The sequence below is a fragment of the Cebus imitator genome, unplaced genomic scaffold (assembly GCF_001604975.1).
Source record: "Cebus imitator isolate Cc_AM_T3 unplaced genomic scaffold, Cebus_imitator-1.0 Scaffold50, whole genome shotgun sequence".
NCBI classification, from domain to species: domain Eukaryota; kingdom Metazoa; phylum Chordata; class Mammalia; order Primates; family Cebidae; genus Cebus; species Cebus imitator.
The window spans coordinates 5,188,353-5,205,255 of record NW_016107365.1 but is presented as its reverse complement, the minus strand read 5'-3'; the positions used below and the strand labels follow the sequence as shown (position 1 = coordinate 5,205,255).

The window sequence follows — 16,903 nt, the reverse complement described above, 5'->3', positions numbered from 1 at the left end:
AAAAACAATTTAATTGCATTCTAAATGTACTATATTAACGAAATATGTTATTCCAGAAATGGGGTTGGTAAACCTTTTCTTTTCTGTGAAAGTCCAAATAGTAATCATTTCAGGCTTTGCAGATCATTGAATTATTGAACTCTGCTCTTTTAGTGCAACAACAGTAATAAATAAATGGGTGTGACTTTCTTCCAATAAAAAGCTGGATTTGGCCTGCAGACCACTTTGAAAATCTTTATTAATACTTTAGAATAACATTTTTTTTTCTTCTTCAACCCTCTTTCACTAGAATGGTTACTTAAGGAAAAATTTAATTTGCCTTGTAAATTATTAGATTTGTAACTTTGGGCAAGTTATTAAACATCTCTCTGAGTTTGTTTTTTTTTCTCAAATGGAAATAAAAACTAGTACCTTAAAGCAGCAGTTCCTAACCTTTTTGGCACCAAAGAATAAGGTTTCGTGGAAGACAATTTTTCCACAAACTGGTGGGGATGATGGTTTTGAGATGATTCAAGCATGTTACATTTATTGTGCACTTTATTTCTATTATAATTACACTGAAATATATAATGAAATAATTATCCAACTCACGATAATGTAGAATCAATGGGAGCCCTGAGCTTGTTTTCCTGCAACTAGACGATCCCATCTGGGAGTAATGGCAGACAGTGACAGATCATCAGGCATTAGATTCTCATAAGGAGTAGGCAACCTGGATCTTCCCATGGACAGTTCACAATAGGGTTTGCGCTCCTATGAGAATCTAATGCTGTCACTGATCTGACAGGAAGTGGAGCTCAGGCAGTAATGCAAGTGATGGGAAGTGGTTGTAAATACAGATGAAGCTTCTTTCACGTGCCTCACGCTCACCTCCTGTGTGAGGCCCAGTTCCTAACTGGCCACAGACCAATACCAGCCTGTGAACCGGGGGCTGGACCCTTGCCTTAAAGTATGTTAAAAGGATTCAGTAATTGAGTCATATATAAGGCACCCAGAAAAATACTCAGCAAACTGGTAGACCTCAATAAAGAATTCCCCTTTCATGAACTAGTAAACTTATGAATACGTTACAGAATTTCCTTTTTGTTTTTGATCTTACCAGCATACTCATTGATCCTACAGCAATGGGTTTATCCCTCAATTCTGGATTGTCCCTCATTTCTACAGCTGCATAGAAAGCATCCATGTCAATGTGCACTATGGTATTGTTCAAATTTCGGCTCTCTTCTAATTCCATTGCAAATCGGTCAACCTTAATTTTTTAAAAGAGTTAACACATATTTAGACAACATAATATTGAAACACCATTAATCATAAAATTAATCTTAATTTAGTAAGTATTCATCTATCAGTCTCTGTCCACCCACCCATTCATCCATCCATTCATGCATCCACTCACCTACTTACTTAGGGGGTGTACATTTTGTTGTTCAAGAGCGTTTATGGGTTTATATTTTATTACTGTTCATGAGTGTTTATATATATATTTTTTACTTTTTTAAAATTAAAATTGGTAATTGCTTTTATTTTCGTAGAGACAGCCTGTCCTCAAATATCATTCCCTATCAAGCCTTTCATCTCTCCAAACCCTCAGGCACATGACAGGAACTTAATATTTAATGAATGACTGAATGAGCTAATCCAACTGTTTTTATCAAATGATTCTACTGCTTTATAAATTTGGAGTTCAACTCATTGTAATTAAAAGCTTCAATGTAGGTGAGATTGCCATTTGATTCATAATGTTTATGTCTTAAAAGAGCAACAAAGGAAATATACAATAAAAGACTATACTTCTTTGGCATATGAGTTTATGTTGAACAGTAAGGAACAACTGAAAATACTGAAGCATAATCATTCCCTCTGTAGAACTGCTTTTATAATGTTGAAATTTGATGTTAATCTATACAAGTAAAATTTAAAACCCAAACTGTAATTTATTCTTCATCAACTTTTATACGTCAAATATAATAGTGAAGAATTTTAACCTTTAAAGAATTTTAGTTTCTTCAGAGAAAAAGAGTTAGATTTACAATAAGAAAGAAATGAAAGGGGACAGAAATAAACAAAGGAAGCAAGTAAGAAAAGTGAATACGTAGCTGACACGTTCACTTCTAACTTCCATTTTTGTGGCCAGCCTCCACTATCAAGGCAAGAAAGGCTAAATACTGACTTTTCCAGCTTACCCTGCAGCCAGAGGTGGCTGTGTAATAGCTGTGATCTATGCAACATATAAGGAAGTTACCAAGATCATTAAAGTAAAATCATAAGAGAAGAAATCTATTAAATAAGCTGGAAAACATAGAGAACATAGAACAGTGCCTGGTACGTGGTACAAGTTCAATAAATGCATCTATTATTAAAAGAATCAATGGATAGCTGCATAATAAGACATCAAAAACAGAGAAAAACAGCCAGCAATGAGCAAGTGGGGTGATCTATGGAATGAAAATAACTTCTGTCATGTGGAGTTCCCTCTAGCAAATTTTCTCAAAAGTGGAGATCTATAGAAGTATATGTGGCTTTTTCCCTCATGTTGGACTCCAACTTTGCCTCTACTATGCAGAATTTTTTTTATGTCCTTCCTTCTTAGTGTTATTGTGACACTAGCTGCCCACTAGTCGCAGGTTAAAACTGTAACTCCTTTTTTTAGAGGCAATTACCCTGACTCATGTCTCCAGGAAGTACAGGGAAATCTGTAGAAGGCCTCCCCTTGTTTAGGGTATAGCTCAGGGAATGACCTGGGTTGCTCTATGCCTTCCTCAGGCTGTTCCTCTGTCTGGAGTGCCCTTCTGAGCTCTGTCACAAGCTTTCAAGGATCAGCTGAAATATCTCTTGGTACCTAGTAGAATCTCTGTCCTCTGTGCCACGGAATTTAATGTTCCTTGTTTTCCTGCTCTTGCATGGCACTTATTGTATTAGATACTAAATTGTGAGTTCCTTCAGGAGAAAAACCTTATTTGACTTCAAATTATTTTCTCAGAAGAGAAATAGGGAGGGGAGACTAGAAGGAGGAAAAGAATAAAATGTATAGCAGTATATTAAAGGTAGTTTAAAAAGAGAGAGCAAGTAATAGAAAAATCTTGAAGAAATCTAACTTCTTACAGCAAAATCCTATACCTAATACATGGAACTTTTAAATACTGCTACAATTTAACATGCTAATTAAAATCTACTTATTTTAGTACCTCAATTCTAAACCAGAGAATAGCATCATGACCAGATATAAACAAATTATGGAGACTAATAAAAACAAATGTAAGCTAAAAGCTACTCTACCTTAATCCAGAAAATATACCTAAGATATAAGAGTCAAGTGAGAATAAGGAAGTGACATCTAAGGTGCCTTGATATGGAATCATCTAGAAAAAAAAAGATAATAGAAAATGGGAAAAAATTCTCCTCAGACTAATATGTTAATGTTATTATAATATCTTCAACAAGCTATTCTCCTTTTTTGTGCTTAAAGCAAGCATAGCTGCCAAAAGGAAACCTCCCCACTGCATGACTCATACATTCCACTTTCCTTTACTATCTCTCATTAGTCACCCTTCTCTGAACTCTTCTCTTTCTACATCAACTAGATGCTTGTCACTATTGCTTTTAAAAGTTTCTTCAACTGAAATCCCCATTTATATTGTCCTCTCTTCATTCCATTTTCTAATGACTTTCAAGTTCTGATCTGAGTCAACATGCACATTGTTCCTTTTGCTACTGTTCAAAACTGGTATGTGCCACACTGGTTAAGAATAAGGGCTTTGTTGATTCCCAGGGAAGATGGCCGAACAGTAACTGCTCCTGTCTGCAGCTCCCAGCGAGATCAACACAGAAAGTGGGTGATTTCTGCACTTCCAACAAAGGTAACCAGTTCATCTCAATGGTACTGGTTAGACAGTGGGTGCAGCCCACAGTGGGCGAGGAGAAGCACAGTGGAGCGTCTCCTCACATGGGAAGCCCAACGAGTCAGGAACTCCTTCCCCTAGCCAAGGGAAGCCATGAGGGACTGTGCCATGAGTGAGGGATGGTGCTATCCGGCCCAGATACTAACTTTTACCACTATCATCGAAATCCGCAGACCAGGAGATTCCCTCAGGTGCCAATACCACCAGGGCCCTGAGTTTCAAGCACAAAATGGGGCAGCCATTTGGGCAGACACCAAGCTAGCTGCAGAGTTTTGTTGTTTTTTTTTTTTTTGTACCCCAGTGGCACCTGGAATGCCAGCGAGATAGAACCATTCACTCTACTGGAAAGGGGACTGAAGCCAGGGAGCCAAGTGGTCTAGTTCAGCAGAACCCACCCCCAGGAGCCCAGAAAGTCAACACCCACTGGCTTGAAATTCTCACTGCCGGCACAGCAGTCTGAAGTCGACCTGGGATGCTCAAGCTTGGCACGGGGAGGGGCGCCCACCATTACTGAGGCTTGAGCAGGAGGTTTTTCCCTTCACAGTGTAAACAAAGCTGCAGGCAAGGTTGAACTGGGCAGAACCCACCACAGCTCCTCAAAGCCCCTGTAGCCAAACTGCCTCTCTAGTTTCCTCCTCTCTGGTTGGGGCATCTCTGAAAGAAAGGCAGCAGCTGCAGTCAGGGGCTTATGGATAAAACTCCCATCTCCCTGGGACAGAGCACCTGGGGGAAGGGGTGGCTGTGGGTGCAGCTTCAGCAGACTTAAACGTTCCTGCCTGCTGGCTCTGAAGAGAACAGTGGATCTCCCAGCACAGCACTCGAGCTCTGGTAAGGGACGGACTACTTCCTCAAGTGGGTCCCTGACCCCATGCCTCCTGACTGCAAGGGTCGACAAACACCTCATACAGGAGAGCTGTGGCTGTCATCCGGCGGCTGCCTTTCTGGAAGGAAGCTTCCAGAGGAAGGAACAGTCAGCAATCTTTGCTGTTCTGCAGCCTCTGCTGGTGATATCCAGGCAAACAGGATCTGGAGTGGACCTCCATCAAATTCCAGCAGACCTTCAGAAGAGGGGCCTGTTAGAAGAAAAACTAACAAGCAGAAAGCAATAGCATCAACATAAACAAAAAGGATGACCATCTGAAGGTCACCAACATCAAAGACCAAAGGTAGAAAAATGCACAAAGTTGAAGAAAAAACAGTGCAAAAAGGCTGAAAATTCCAAAAACCAGAATGTCTCTTCTCCTTCAAAGGTTCACAACTCCTTACCAGCAAGGAAAAAAACTGGACGGAGAATGAGTTTGAGGAACTGACAGAAGTAGGCTTCAGAGGGTGGGTAATAACAAACTCCTCCAAGCTAAAGGAGCATGTTCTAACCCAGTGCAAGGAAGCTAAGAATCTTGATAAAAGGTTACAGGAACTGCTAATTAGAATAACCAGTTTAGTTAAGAACATAAATGACCTGATAGAGCTAAAAAACACAGCACAAGAGCTTTGTGAAGCATACACAAGTATCAATAGCTGAATCGATCAAGCAGAAGAAAGAATATCAGATATTAAAGTTCAACTTAATGAAAAGAAGTGTGATGACAAGATGAGAGAAAAAATAGTGAAAAGGAATGAACAAAGCTACCAAAAATATGGGACTATAAGAAAAGATCAAACCTACAACTGATATACCTGAAAGTGACAGGGAGAATGGAACCAAACTGGAAAACACACTTCAGGATATTATCTAGGAGAACTTCTCCAACCTAGCAAGACAGGACAACATTCAAATTCAGGAAATACAAAGAAAAACACAAAGATATTCCTAGAGAGGAGCAACCCCAAGACATATAATCATCAGATTCACCAAGGATGAAATGAAGGAAAAGTTAAGGGCAGCCAGAGAGAAACATTGAGTTACCCACAAAGGGAAGCCCATCAAAATAACATCAGATCTCTCTGCAGAAACCCTACAAGCCAGAAAAGAGTGGTGGCCAACATTCAATATTCCTAAAGAAAAGAATTTTCAACCCAGAATTTCATATCCAGCCAAACTAAGCTTCATAAGCAAAGGAGAAACAAAATCCTTTACAAACAAGCAAATGCTGAGGAATTCTGTCACTACCAGGCCTGCCTTACAAGAGCTCCTGAAGGAAGCACTAAATATGGAAAGGAAAAATCAGTACCAACCACTGCAAAAAACATGCCAAATTGTAAATATCATCAACACTATGAAGACACTGCATAAATTAATGGGCAAAATAACCTGCTAGCTTCACGACAGGATCAAATTCACACATAACAATACTAACCTTAAAGGTAAATGAGCTAAATGCCCCAATTAAAAGACACAACCTGGCAAACTGGATAAAGAGTTAATAAGACCCACTGGTGTGCTGTATTCAGGAGACCCATCTCATGTGTAAAGACACATAGGCTCAAAATAAAGGGATGGAGGAAGATTTGTCAAGCAAAGGGAAAGAAAAACAGAGGTTGCAATCCTAATCTTGATAAAACAGACTTCAAACCAACAAAGATCAAAAAAGACAAAGGGCATTATATAACAGTAAAGGGATCAATGCAACAAGAAGAGCTAACTATCCTAAATATATATGCACCCAATACAGGAGCAACCAGATTCACAAAGCAAGTTCTTAGAGACCTACAGAGACTTAGACTCTCACACAATAATAGTGGGAGACTTTAACACCCCACTGTCAATATTAGAGACAGTAAATTAAGAAGGATATTCAGGACTTGAACTCAGCTGTGGACCAAGCGGACTTAATAGACATCTACAGAACTCTCCACCACAAATTAACAGAATATACATGTTCTCAGCACCACACAGCACTTGTTCTAAAACTCAATACATAATTGGAAATTGATTGCCTCAGCAAATGCAAAAGAAAGAAAATCCTAACAGTCTCTTACACCACAGTGCAATCAAATTGGAACTCAGGATTAAGAAACTCACTCAAAACTGCACAAATACCTGGAAACTGAACAACTTGCTCCTGAATGACTCCTGGATAAATAACAAAATCAAGGCAGAAATAAATAAGTTATTTGAAACCAATGAGAACAAAGACATGATGTACCAGAATCTCTGGGACACAGCTAAAGCAGTGTTAAGGGGGAAATTTATAGCACTAAATGTCCACAGGAGATAGTGGGAAAGATCTAAAATAGACATCGTAACATCACAATTAAAAGAACTAAAGCAGCAAGCGCAAACAAATTCAAAAGCTAGCAGAAGACAAGAAATAAATAAGATCAGAGCAGAACTGAAGGAGACAGAGACACAAAAAAAAACCCTTCAAAAAAATCAATGAATTCAGGAGTTGGTTTTTTTAAAAAGATTAACAAAATAGACTGCTAGACAGACTAATAAAGAAGAAAAGAGAGAAGAATCAAATAGATGCAATAAAAATGATAAAAGAGATACCACCTCTGATCCCACAGAAATACAAAATACCATCAGAGAATACTTTAAACACCTCTATGCAAATAAACTAGAAAATCTAGAAGAAATGGATAAATTCCTGGACACGTACATTCTTCCAAGACTAAACCAGGAAGAAGTCAAATCACTGAATAGACCAATAACAAGTTCTGAAATTGAGGCAGTAATTAATAGTCTACCAATCAAAAAAGCCCAGGACCAGAAAGATTCACAGCCGAATTCTACCAGAGGTACAATGAGGAACTGGTACCATTCCTTCTAAAACTATTCCAAACAATAGAAAAAGAGGGACTTCTCCCTTACTCATTTCATAAGGCCAGCATCATCCTGATATCAAAGCCTGTCAGAGACATAACAAAAAAAGAAAATCTCAGGCCAAGGAACATCGATGCGAAAATCCTCAATAAAGTACTGGCAAACCAAGCATATTAAAAAGCTTATCCACCATGATCAAGGTGACATCATCCCTGGGATGCAAGGCTGGTTCAACATATGCAAATCAATAAATGTAACCCATCACATAAACAGAACCAATGACAAAAACCACATGATTATCTCAATAGATGCAGAAAAGGCCTTCAATAAAATTCAACAACCCTTCATGCTACAAACACTCAATAAACTAGGTCTTGATGAAACATACCTCAAAATAATAAGAGCTATTTATGACAGACCCACAGCCAGTATCATATTGAATGGGCAAAAGCTGGAAGCATTCCCTTTGAAAACTGGCACAAGACAAGGATGCTCTCTCTTACCACTCCTATTCAATGTAGTATTGGAAGTTCTGGCCAGGGCAATCAGGCAAGAGAAAGAAATAAAGGGTATTCAAATGGGAAGAGAGGAAGTCAAATGATCTCTGTTTGCAGATAACATGACTGCAAATTTAGAAAACCCCATCATCTCAGCTCCAAAACTCCTTAAGGTGTTAAGCAACTTCAGCGAAGTTTCACAATACAAAATCAATGTGCAAAAATCACAAGCTTTCCTATACACCAATAAGACAAACAAAGAGCCAAATCATGAGTGAAATCCCATTCACAATTGCTACAAAGAGAATAAAATACCTAGGAATACAACGTACAAAGGAAGTAAAGGATCTCTTCAAGGAAAACTACAAACTACTGATTAAGAAAATAAGAGAGGACACAAACAAATAGAACAACATTCCATGTCTATTCATAGGAAGAATCAATATCATGAAAACGGCCACACTGCCCAAAGTAATTTACAGATTTAATGCTATTCCCATCAAGCTACCACTGACTTTCTTCACAGAACTAGAAAAACCTACTTTAAACTTCATATGGAACCAAAAAAGAGCCTGTATAGCCAAGACAATCCTAAGCAAAAAGAACAAGGCTGGTGGCATCACACTGCCTCACTTCAAACTACACTACAAGGCTACAGTCACCAAAACAGCAAGGTACTGGTACCAAAACAGATACACAGACCAATGAAACAGAACAGAGCCCTCAGATCCACAACCACACATCTACAACCACGTGATCTTTGACAAACCTGACAAAAACAAGCAATGGGGAAAGGGTTCCCTATTTAATAAATGCTGTTGGGAAAACTGGCTAGCCATATGCAGAAAACTGAAACTGTACCCCTGTCTTATACCTTATACAAAAACAAACAACAAATGTTTGAAAAAAAACACATCATCACTGGTCATTAGAGAAATGCAAATCAAAACCACAATGAGAGACCATGGTTCTCATGCCAGTTAGAATGGTGATCATTAAAAAGTGAGGAAACAACAGATGCTAGAGAGTATGTGGAGAAATAGGAATGCCTCTACACTGTTGGTGGTAAATTAGTTCAACCATTGTGGAAGACAGTGTGATGATTCCTCAAGGATCTAGAATCGGAAATACCATTTGATCCTACAATCCCATTACTGGGTATATATCTCAAGGATTATAAATCATTCTACTATAAAAACACAGGCACTATTTTATTGTTTATTGCAGCACTATTCACAATATCAAAGACTTGGAACCAACCCAAATGCCCATTAATGATAGACTGGATAAAGAAAAAGTGGCACATACACACCATGGAATAATATGCGGCCATAAAAAAGAATGAGTTCATGTCCTTTGCAGGGACACAGATGAAGCTTGAAACCATCATTTTCAGCAAACTAACACAGGAACAGAAAACCCAACACTGCATGTTCTCACTCGTAAGTGGGAGGTGAAAATGAGAACATATGGGCACAGAAGGGGAACATCACACAGTGGGGCCTGTTATGGCCTGGGGAGCAAGAGGAGGGATAGCATTAAGAGAAGTACCTAATGTACATGATGGGCTCATGGGTGCAGCAGACCACCATGGCACATGTATACCTACGTAAAAAACCTGCACGTTCTGTACATGTATCCAAGAACTTAAAGTATAGTAATAAAAAAAAATTAAAAAAGAAACCAACCAAAAGGGTCCTAGTAGCGCAACTCATTAGTTACAGCACAGGGAGCAATTTAACCCCTTTCATGCTTACTTTCCTTATTTGTAAAGTGGTACCAAACCAACCTCAATAGGTTATTGAAAGAATTAAAAGAGACGCTCATAAAATGTGCCTATCTAGGGATACAATAAGGCTTTAATGATATTATTTGTAATTATAAAAGTAGAAGTGACATTTATTGAGCATATTATATGTGGCATATAATATGCTAAGGGCTTCCTATGTTAACTCATTTACTGGTCAAAATAATTCTGAGATCATAATTATTGTTCCCATTGTACAGATGAAGCTAAAGGTCGGTAAGAGTAAGTAATTTGCCCTAAATCACAGAGCTAGTAAATAGCACTAAACACTGAAACCAGGTTACTCTGAAGTCTGTTTTTGATTATGCTATAATGCTTCCCTGTAATAGATTTTTAAAAGTATGTAATGTTGAAATACACTCAAATCAAACCATAATGTTATATTTTCTATCCATATTATGTCTTATTTTCTTTTAAAATCCCCCATTTCTATTATATTGAGGAGACTATTTCAGAAATTACTTTTTGTTTGTTTTCTTAACTTAGTATTTTCCCAAGACTACTGACTAAATTTGAGTTAATAAAATCAATTGTTGGCCAGGCCCAGTGGCTCATGCCTCTAATCCCTTTGGGAAGCTGAAGTGGAAGGGTAGTTTGAGGCCAGGAGTTTGAGACTGGCCCAGGCAACATAGTGAGATCCTGTCTCTACAATAAATTTTTTAAATTAACTGGGTGTGGAGGTGTGTACCCATAGTCCCACCTACTTGGGAGGCCAAAGCAGGATTGTTTGAGCCCAGTAGTTGAAGATTGCAGTGAGCCATGATAATACCACTGCACTCCAGCCTCGGTGACAAGAGAGACCTTATCTCTCTCTAAAAAAAAAAAAAAAACCCAAAATCAGTAAATTGCTAAAATGGCCAAAATGCACTGATTTGCTGTATAGCTGTCACGTAACGTAAAATGAACATTTGTCTACTCGATTTATGAACCCATGTTATTATATGACAATTTGTCAGTTACAAAAACGATTGTGCCTTTAAGAAGTCCAATGGGAGTGGGAAAGGGTGGAGTATACTTAGAGAGGTTCTCAGCACCCTGGGAGTTCATGCCTGCAGAAGCTGCTTACCTCAGCTCGACTAGCAAATAGTTCATACTATCATATCACACATAATAAAATCAAGTACTTGGAAATTTTAAGACTCTAAAATAGAAACACATTTCCTATGAAAACAAGTTCTGTCAGACCTTCTTGACTCCTTAAACTTCCTCAATCCTCTCCCATTTATACAGCTTCTTTTGGAGGAAGCTCAACACATGAAACAATTTAACAATCAACATAAAACACATTTCCTGCCATTCCTGTTGCAAAAGATGCCAGAGAGCCTCCGAAGAAATAGTGAACCAAAACTGGAACAAAATCTTAAATTCGACTACACAGTACAGTGAAAGATACTTTTTATTCCTTCAGATTAGTAGTATATTTAGGGATATGAGCTTTAAAAATAGTATGAATAGCTAACAGTTGTTGGCATCACTCATATACTGTATTATTAAAACTGTTAAATATATTTGTAGATTATAGATCAATAAAACAAAAATGTCCAGAAAGTACATTACTTAAGGATTAATATCAATTTAAAAATAATATGATTGTGGCTAGAACTGATTTTTTTTTAACTTTGATAAAATGATGCCTAAGTTTATTTGAAAGAAACATGCATGAGAAAAACAAAACAATATTTTTAAAGAGTTATGAGAGAGAATATTAAACTATATTCCTATTGTTCAACAACTAAAACTGTATGGTACTGATACAAGAAAAGACTGAATTAATTAGGAGAGAGAGTGCAGAAATAAATCAAAGAACAACAATAATTTTTTTATTTGGAAGTGCCTCATTTCGACTCAATGAAGAAAGGATTCGTGATTCAATAAATGGAGTTGGGACAAGTGAATCACCATTTAGGGCAAATAGTACTATGTAAGAAAAACATAACACCATTTAAGAAAAATATACTTCACACCTTACAGCAAAACAAATTCCAAATTGACTAAAGATTTCAGTATGCCAAGAGCTATAAAAATACTAAAAAAAGACATAGGCTTGGTTGTGAGGAATACTTTTCCAAGTACCATACAAAAAAAAAAAAAAAACCACCATTATAAGAATATTGTTTCTGTAACCAATAAGCGATAATAATCAGTTATAAGATATAAGATTAATATACAAATGTCAACCACTTTCCTATATACCATCAATGAACAAGTAAAATTTAAAATTTAAAACATATCACAGGCCAAACATGGTGGCTCATGCCTGTAATCTCAGCACTTTGGAAGGCTGAGGTGGGTGGATCACTTGAGTTCAGGAGTTCAAGACTAGTCTGGCCAACACAGTAAAACTATGTCTCTACTAAAACTATAAAAACTAGCTGGGCTTGGTGGTGGGCACCTGTATTCCCAGCTACTCAGGAGGTGGAGGCAGGAGAATCTCTTGAACCCAGGAAGAGGAGGTTGCAATGAACCGAGATCATGCCACTGCACTGTAGCCTGGGTAACAGAGGGAGACTCTGTCTCAAAAACAAAACAAAACAAAACAAAACACATTACAATTTACATTAGAACCTCCAAAAATGAAATACTTAGGTATAAATGTAACAAAATATGTACAAGATCAACATGAGGAAAACTACAAAAGTTTGAAGAAAGCAAGCAGAGAAGAACTAAATACAGTCTCTGGCCTATGATGGTTCAACTTAAGATTTTTCAACTTTATGAAGGGTTTATCTGGATATAACCCCACGTAAGTCAGGGAGCATCTGGACTTATGATGGTTTGACTTACAATTTTTCAACTTTATAACGGGTTTATCCCAATGTAACTCCACTGTAAGTCAAGGAGCATCTTTAAATGGAGAGATTTTCCATGTTCATGAATAGCAACACTCTATTATAAAATGTCAGTTCTTCCCTACTTCATCTATATACTCAATGTAGTCCCAGTCAAAATCCCAGCAAGTTATTTTGTGGATATCAACAAACTTATTCTAAAATTTATATGAAGAGGCAAAAGATCCAACTAGCCAACATAATATTGAAGAAGAAGAACGAAACTGAAAAACTGACACTACTTGACTTTAAGACTTACTATAAAGTTACAGCAATTAAGATAGTGTGAAGGCCGGGCACGGTGGCTCAAGCCTGTAATCCCAGCACTTTGGGAGGCCAAGGCGGGTGGATCACGAGGTCAAGAGATCGAGACCATCCTGGTCAACACGGTGAAACCCCGTCTCTACTAAAAATACAAAACATTAGCTGGGCACGGTGGCGCGTGCCTGTAATCCCAGCTACTCAGGAGGCTGAGGCAGAATTGCCTTAACCCAGGAGGCGGAGGTTGCGGTGAGCCGAGATCGCGCCATTGCACTCCAGCCTGGGTAACAAGAGCGAAACTCCGTCCCAAAAAACAAACAAACAAAAAAAAGATAGTGTGGTATTGGCAAAAGAAAAGACAAATAGACCAATGAAACAGAATACAGAGCCCAGAAATAGACTCACAAAAATATAGACAACGGGTCTTTGACAAAAGAGTAATGACTCAATATAATGGAGAAGAGTTTCTTTTTTATTCTTTTCTTGAGACACAGTCTCACTCTGTTGCCCAGGTTGGAGTGCAGTGGTGCAATCACAGCTCACTGCCACTTCAATCTCCCAGGCCCAAACAATCTTCCCACCTCAGCCTCCCAAATAGCTAGGACCATAGGTGTGTGCCCCCATACCCAGTTAATTTTTTATATTTTTTGTAGAAACAGGGTCTTGCCATTTTGCCTAGGCTGGTCTTGAACCCCTGGTCTCAAGCGATCTTCTCGCCTTGGCCCCACAAAGTGCTGTGATTACAGGCATGAGGCACCACACCTAGAAAGAAAAGAATTTTTTAACGAATTGTGCTGGAACAACTGGATATCTACATGTTAAAAAAAAAAAAAAGATGAACTTATAGCCTTCACAAAAATAAACTCAAATGAATCATAAATCTAAATGTAAAATGCAAAACTATAAAATTCCTAGAAGAGAACAGAAGAAAAAATCTAAATGGACTTGGATTTGAAGATGACTATTTAGATACAATATCAAAGGTACAATCCATGAAAGAAAGAATTGATAAACTGGACTTCACTAAAATAAAAAATTTCTGCTCTGTGAAAGATACTGTCAACAGAATAAAAAGAAAAGCCAAGGTTGGAAAACAATATATATTTTGCAAAAGACATCTCCGATACAGGTCTGTTGCCCAAAATACATGAAGAACTCTGAAAAGCCAAAAATAAGAAAACAAACAACTTGATTATAAATGGTCAAGGACCTTAACAGATACCTCAACAAAGAAGATATACAGATGGCAAACATACAAAAGGATGCTCCACATCATATGTCATCAGTGATATGCAAATTAAAACAACAATGAGATACTACTATGCACCTATTAGAATAGTCAAAATTCACAATACTGACACCACCAAATGATGGCAATGATATTTAGCAACAGGAATTCATCATTGGTGTGAAGAAAAAATGGTATGGTCACTGTGGAAGACAGTTTGGCAGTTTCTTATAAAACTAAACATAATTTTATTTTACCATATTTATTTATTTACCCAAAGGAGCTGAAAACTTATGTGCACACATAAGTTTTCCATGGATGTTTACAGCAACTTTATTCATAACTGCCAAAACTTAGAAGCAACCAACGTTGACCTTCAGTAGGTTAATGGACAAATAGCTTGATAGCTCATTTATTTTACATGCTGAATATTATTCAGTTGTCTGTGGTATGGTTCATGCCTGTGATCCCAGAACTCTGGAAGGACAAGGCAGGCGATCACATGAGGCCAGGAGTTCAAGACCAGACTAGCCAATGTGGTGAAACCCCGTCTCTACTAAAAGATGCAAAAATTAGCCAGGCATAGTGGTGGGTGCTGGTAATCCCAGCTACTCAGGAGGCTGAGGCAGGAGAATAGCTTGAACCTGGGAGGTGGAGGTTGCCGTGAGCCAAAATCGCACAACTGCACTCCAGCCTGGGCAACAAAGTGAGAGAGATTCCATCTCAAAAATAAATAAATACATAAAACTGGCCGTGGTACATCCAGATAAATGAATAATATTCAGCACATAAAATAAATGAACTATCAAGCCATGAAAAGATGTGAAGGAAAGGTGAATGCACACTACTAAGTAAAAGCAGTCAGTCTGAAAAGGCTACATCCTGTATGATTCTAACATATGACATTCTGGAAAAGGGAAAACTATGGAGATAGTAAAAAGATCAGTGATTTCCAGGAGTTAGTCAGGGAGGGAGGGATGAACAGATGGAGCACAGAGTATTTCTTCGGGGGGGCAGTGAAACTACTCTGTATGATACTATAATGGCAGATGCACCTCACTGTACATTTGTCTACACCCACGGAATGTACACCACCAATATTGAACCCTAATGTAAACTATCAACTTTGGGTGATAATGTGTCAACATAGGTTCATCAACTGTAACAAATGTACCCCTTCTGGTGGGGGATGATGATAGTAGGGGAGGCTATGCCTGTGGGGAGAAAGGAGTTTATGGAAAATCTTCAGACTTTTTGTTCAATTTTGCTGTGAACCTAAAACTGCTTTGAAAAATAAGGTCTTTTTATATATGCAGGTGTGTGTTCACTGTAGCACTATTCACAACAGCAAAGACATGGAATCAACCTAAATGCTCATCAATGGTAGACTGGATGAAGAAAATGTTGTACATATACACCATGGAATACTGTGTGGCAATAAAAAGGAAATAAGATCATGTCTTTTGAGGGAACATTATCCCTAGTAACTAACAAAGGGACAGAAACCAAATACCAGATGTTCTCACTTATACGTGGGAGCTAAATCATGAAATCACATGGACACATAGAGGGGAACAGCACACACTTGGGTCTACTGGAGGGTGAAGGGCAGAGGGTGGAAGGAGGGAGAGGATCAGAAAAAATAACTAATGGGTACTAGGCTTAATACCTGGGTGACAAAATAATCTGTACAACAAACCTCCATGACACCAGTTTACTTATATAACAAACCTGCACATGTACCCCTGAACTTAAAAGTTAAAAAAATAAATTTTGAAGTGAAAGGGAAATCTAGATAGATATATAGTCTTTTTCAAAAAAAAAAAAAAATCACTGGATTTGATTACATAAACATTAAAAATTATATGAGAAAAACTGCAAAATTAAAAGACAATATATTGGAAAAATATTCATAACAAATGGCAAGAAAAAAATCTCTAACATATAAGACCTTATAAGTCAAGAGAAATAGATATAAATCCCCTAGAAATGGGGGGAAAGGATATTGCTTCAGACTGCTACTTGAACTCTAAAATCCATTCTTCCTTCCATCCATAGTAGCAGATTTTCAGCTGGGCACATGGCCACCCAGCTAAAGTTACAGCTTCTCTTGCAGTTAGGTGTGGCCATGTAACTTAAATTCTTGCCAAAGAATGTGAGCTGAAGTAATGTGTACAACTTATTTTTCACTTAATAGCGAATTACTGTACTTGCCTTCAATTTTTTCTCTTTCTTTCTTAACCAGAAGATGAAATATGGATTGGAGATAATTTGGTTTTGTTACCTCAGGTAAAGATAACACCAGAGGATGATGAACAACATAATTTAAAGAACCTGGGTCTCTAAATGATGATCAAAGTCACTCACCAGCTAGAACTACTTACTTATGTGAGAAAGAAAGCAGCTCTTTTTTAAAATAGTACATTTTTGCTCTCTTGTGCTAGCAACTTAGCCTATATACTAACAAACGAATAAAGAGGAAATTTTCACAATAAGGAAATATTAATGGCTTACAACTGTAAGAGGAAATCAATACTCTCATGCAGAAAATGTAAAATGACAGCATCTTTGGTCAAAATAACAGCACTAGAGTGCAAAGATAAGAATGACAGGCTGGGCGCGGTGGCTCCTGCCTATAATCCCAGCACTTTGGGAGGCCAAGGCAGGTGGATCA

The 16,903-nt window shown here is 37.9% G+C and overlaps 1 protein-coding gene across 5 annotated transcripts in view; it reads right to left on the bottom strand.

Moving 5' to 3' along the window:
• Positions 1-16,903, bottom strand: part of POLK (DNA polymerase kappa) — a 99,694-nt gene that overhangs the window by 29,057 nt on the left and 53,734 nt on the right. For 4 of the 5 annotated variants that reach the window (XM_037738175.1, XM_037738176.1, XM_037738177.1 and 1 more), the window contains one exon: positions 1,100-1,252. In XM_037738175.1, coding sequence (XP_037594103.1) covers positions 1,100-1,252 — 153 coding nt within the window. Of the gene's footprint in view, positions 1-1,099; positions 1,253-7,656; positions 7,687-16,903 lie in introns of those variants that run through there. The other variant, XM_037738179.1, reaches the window with a different exon arrangement.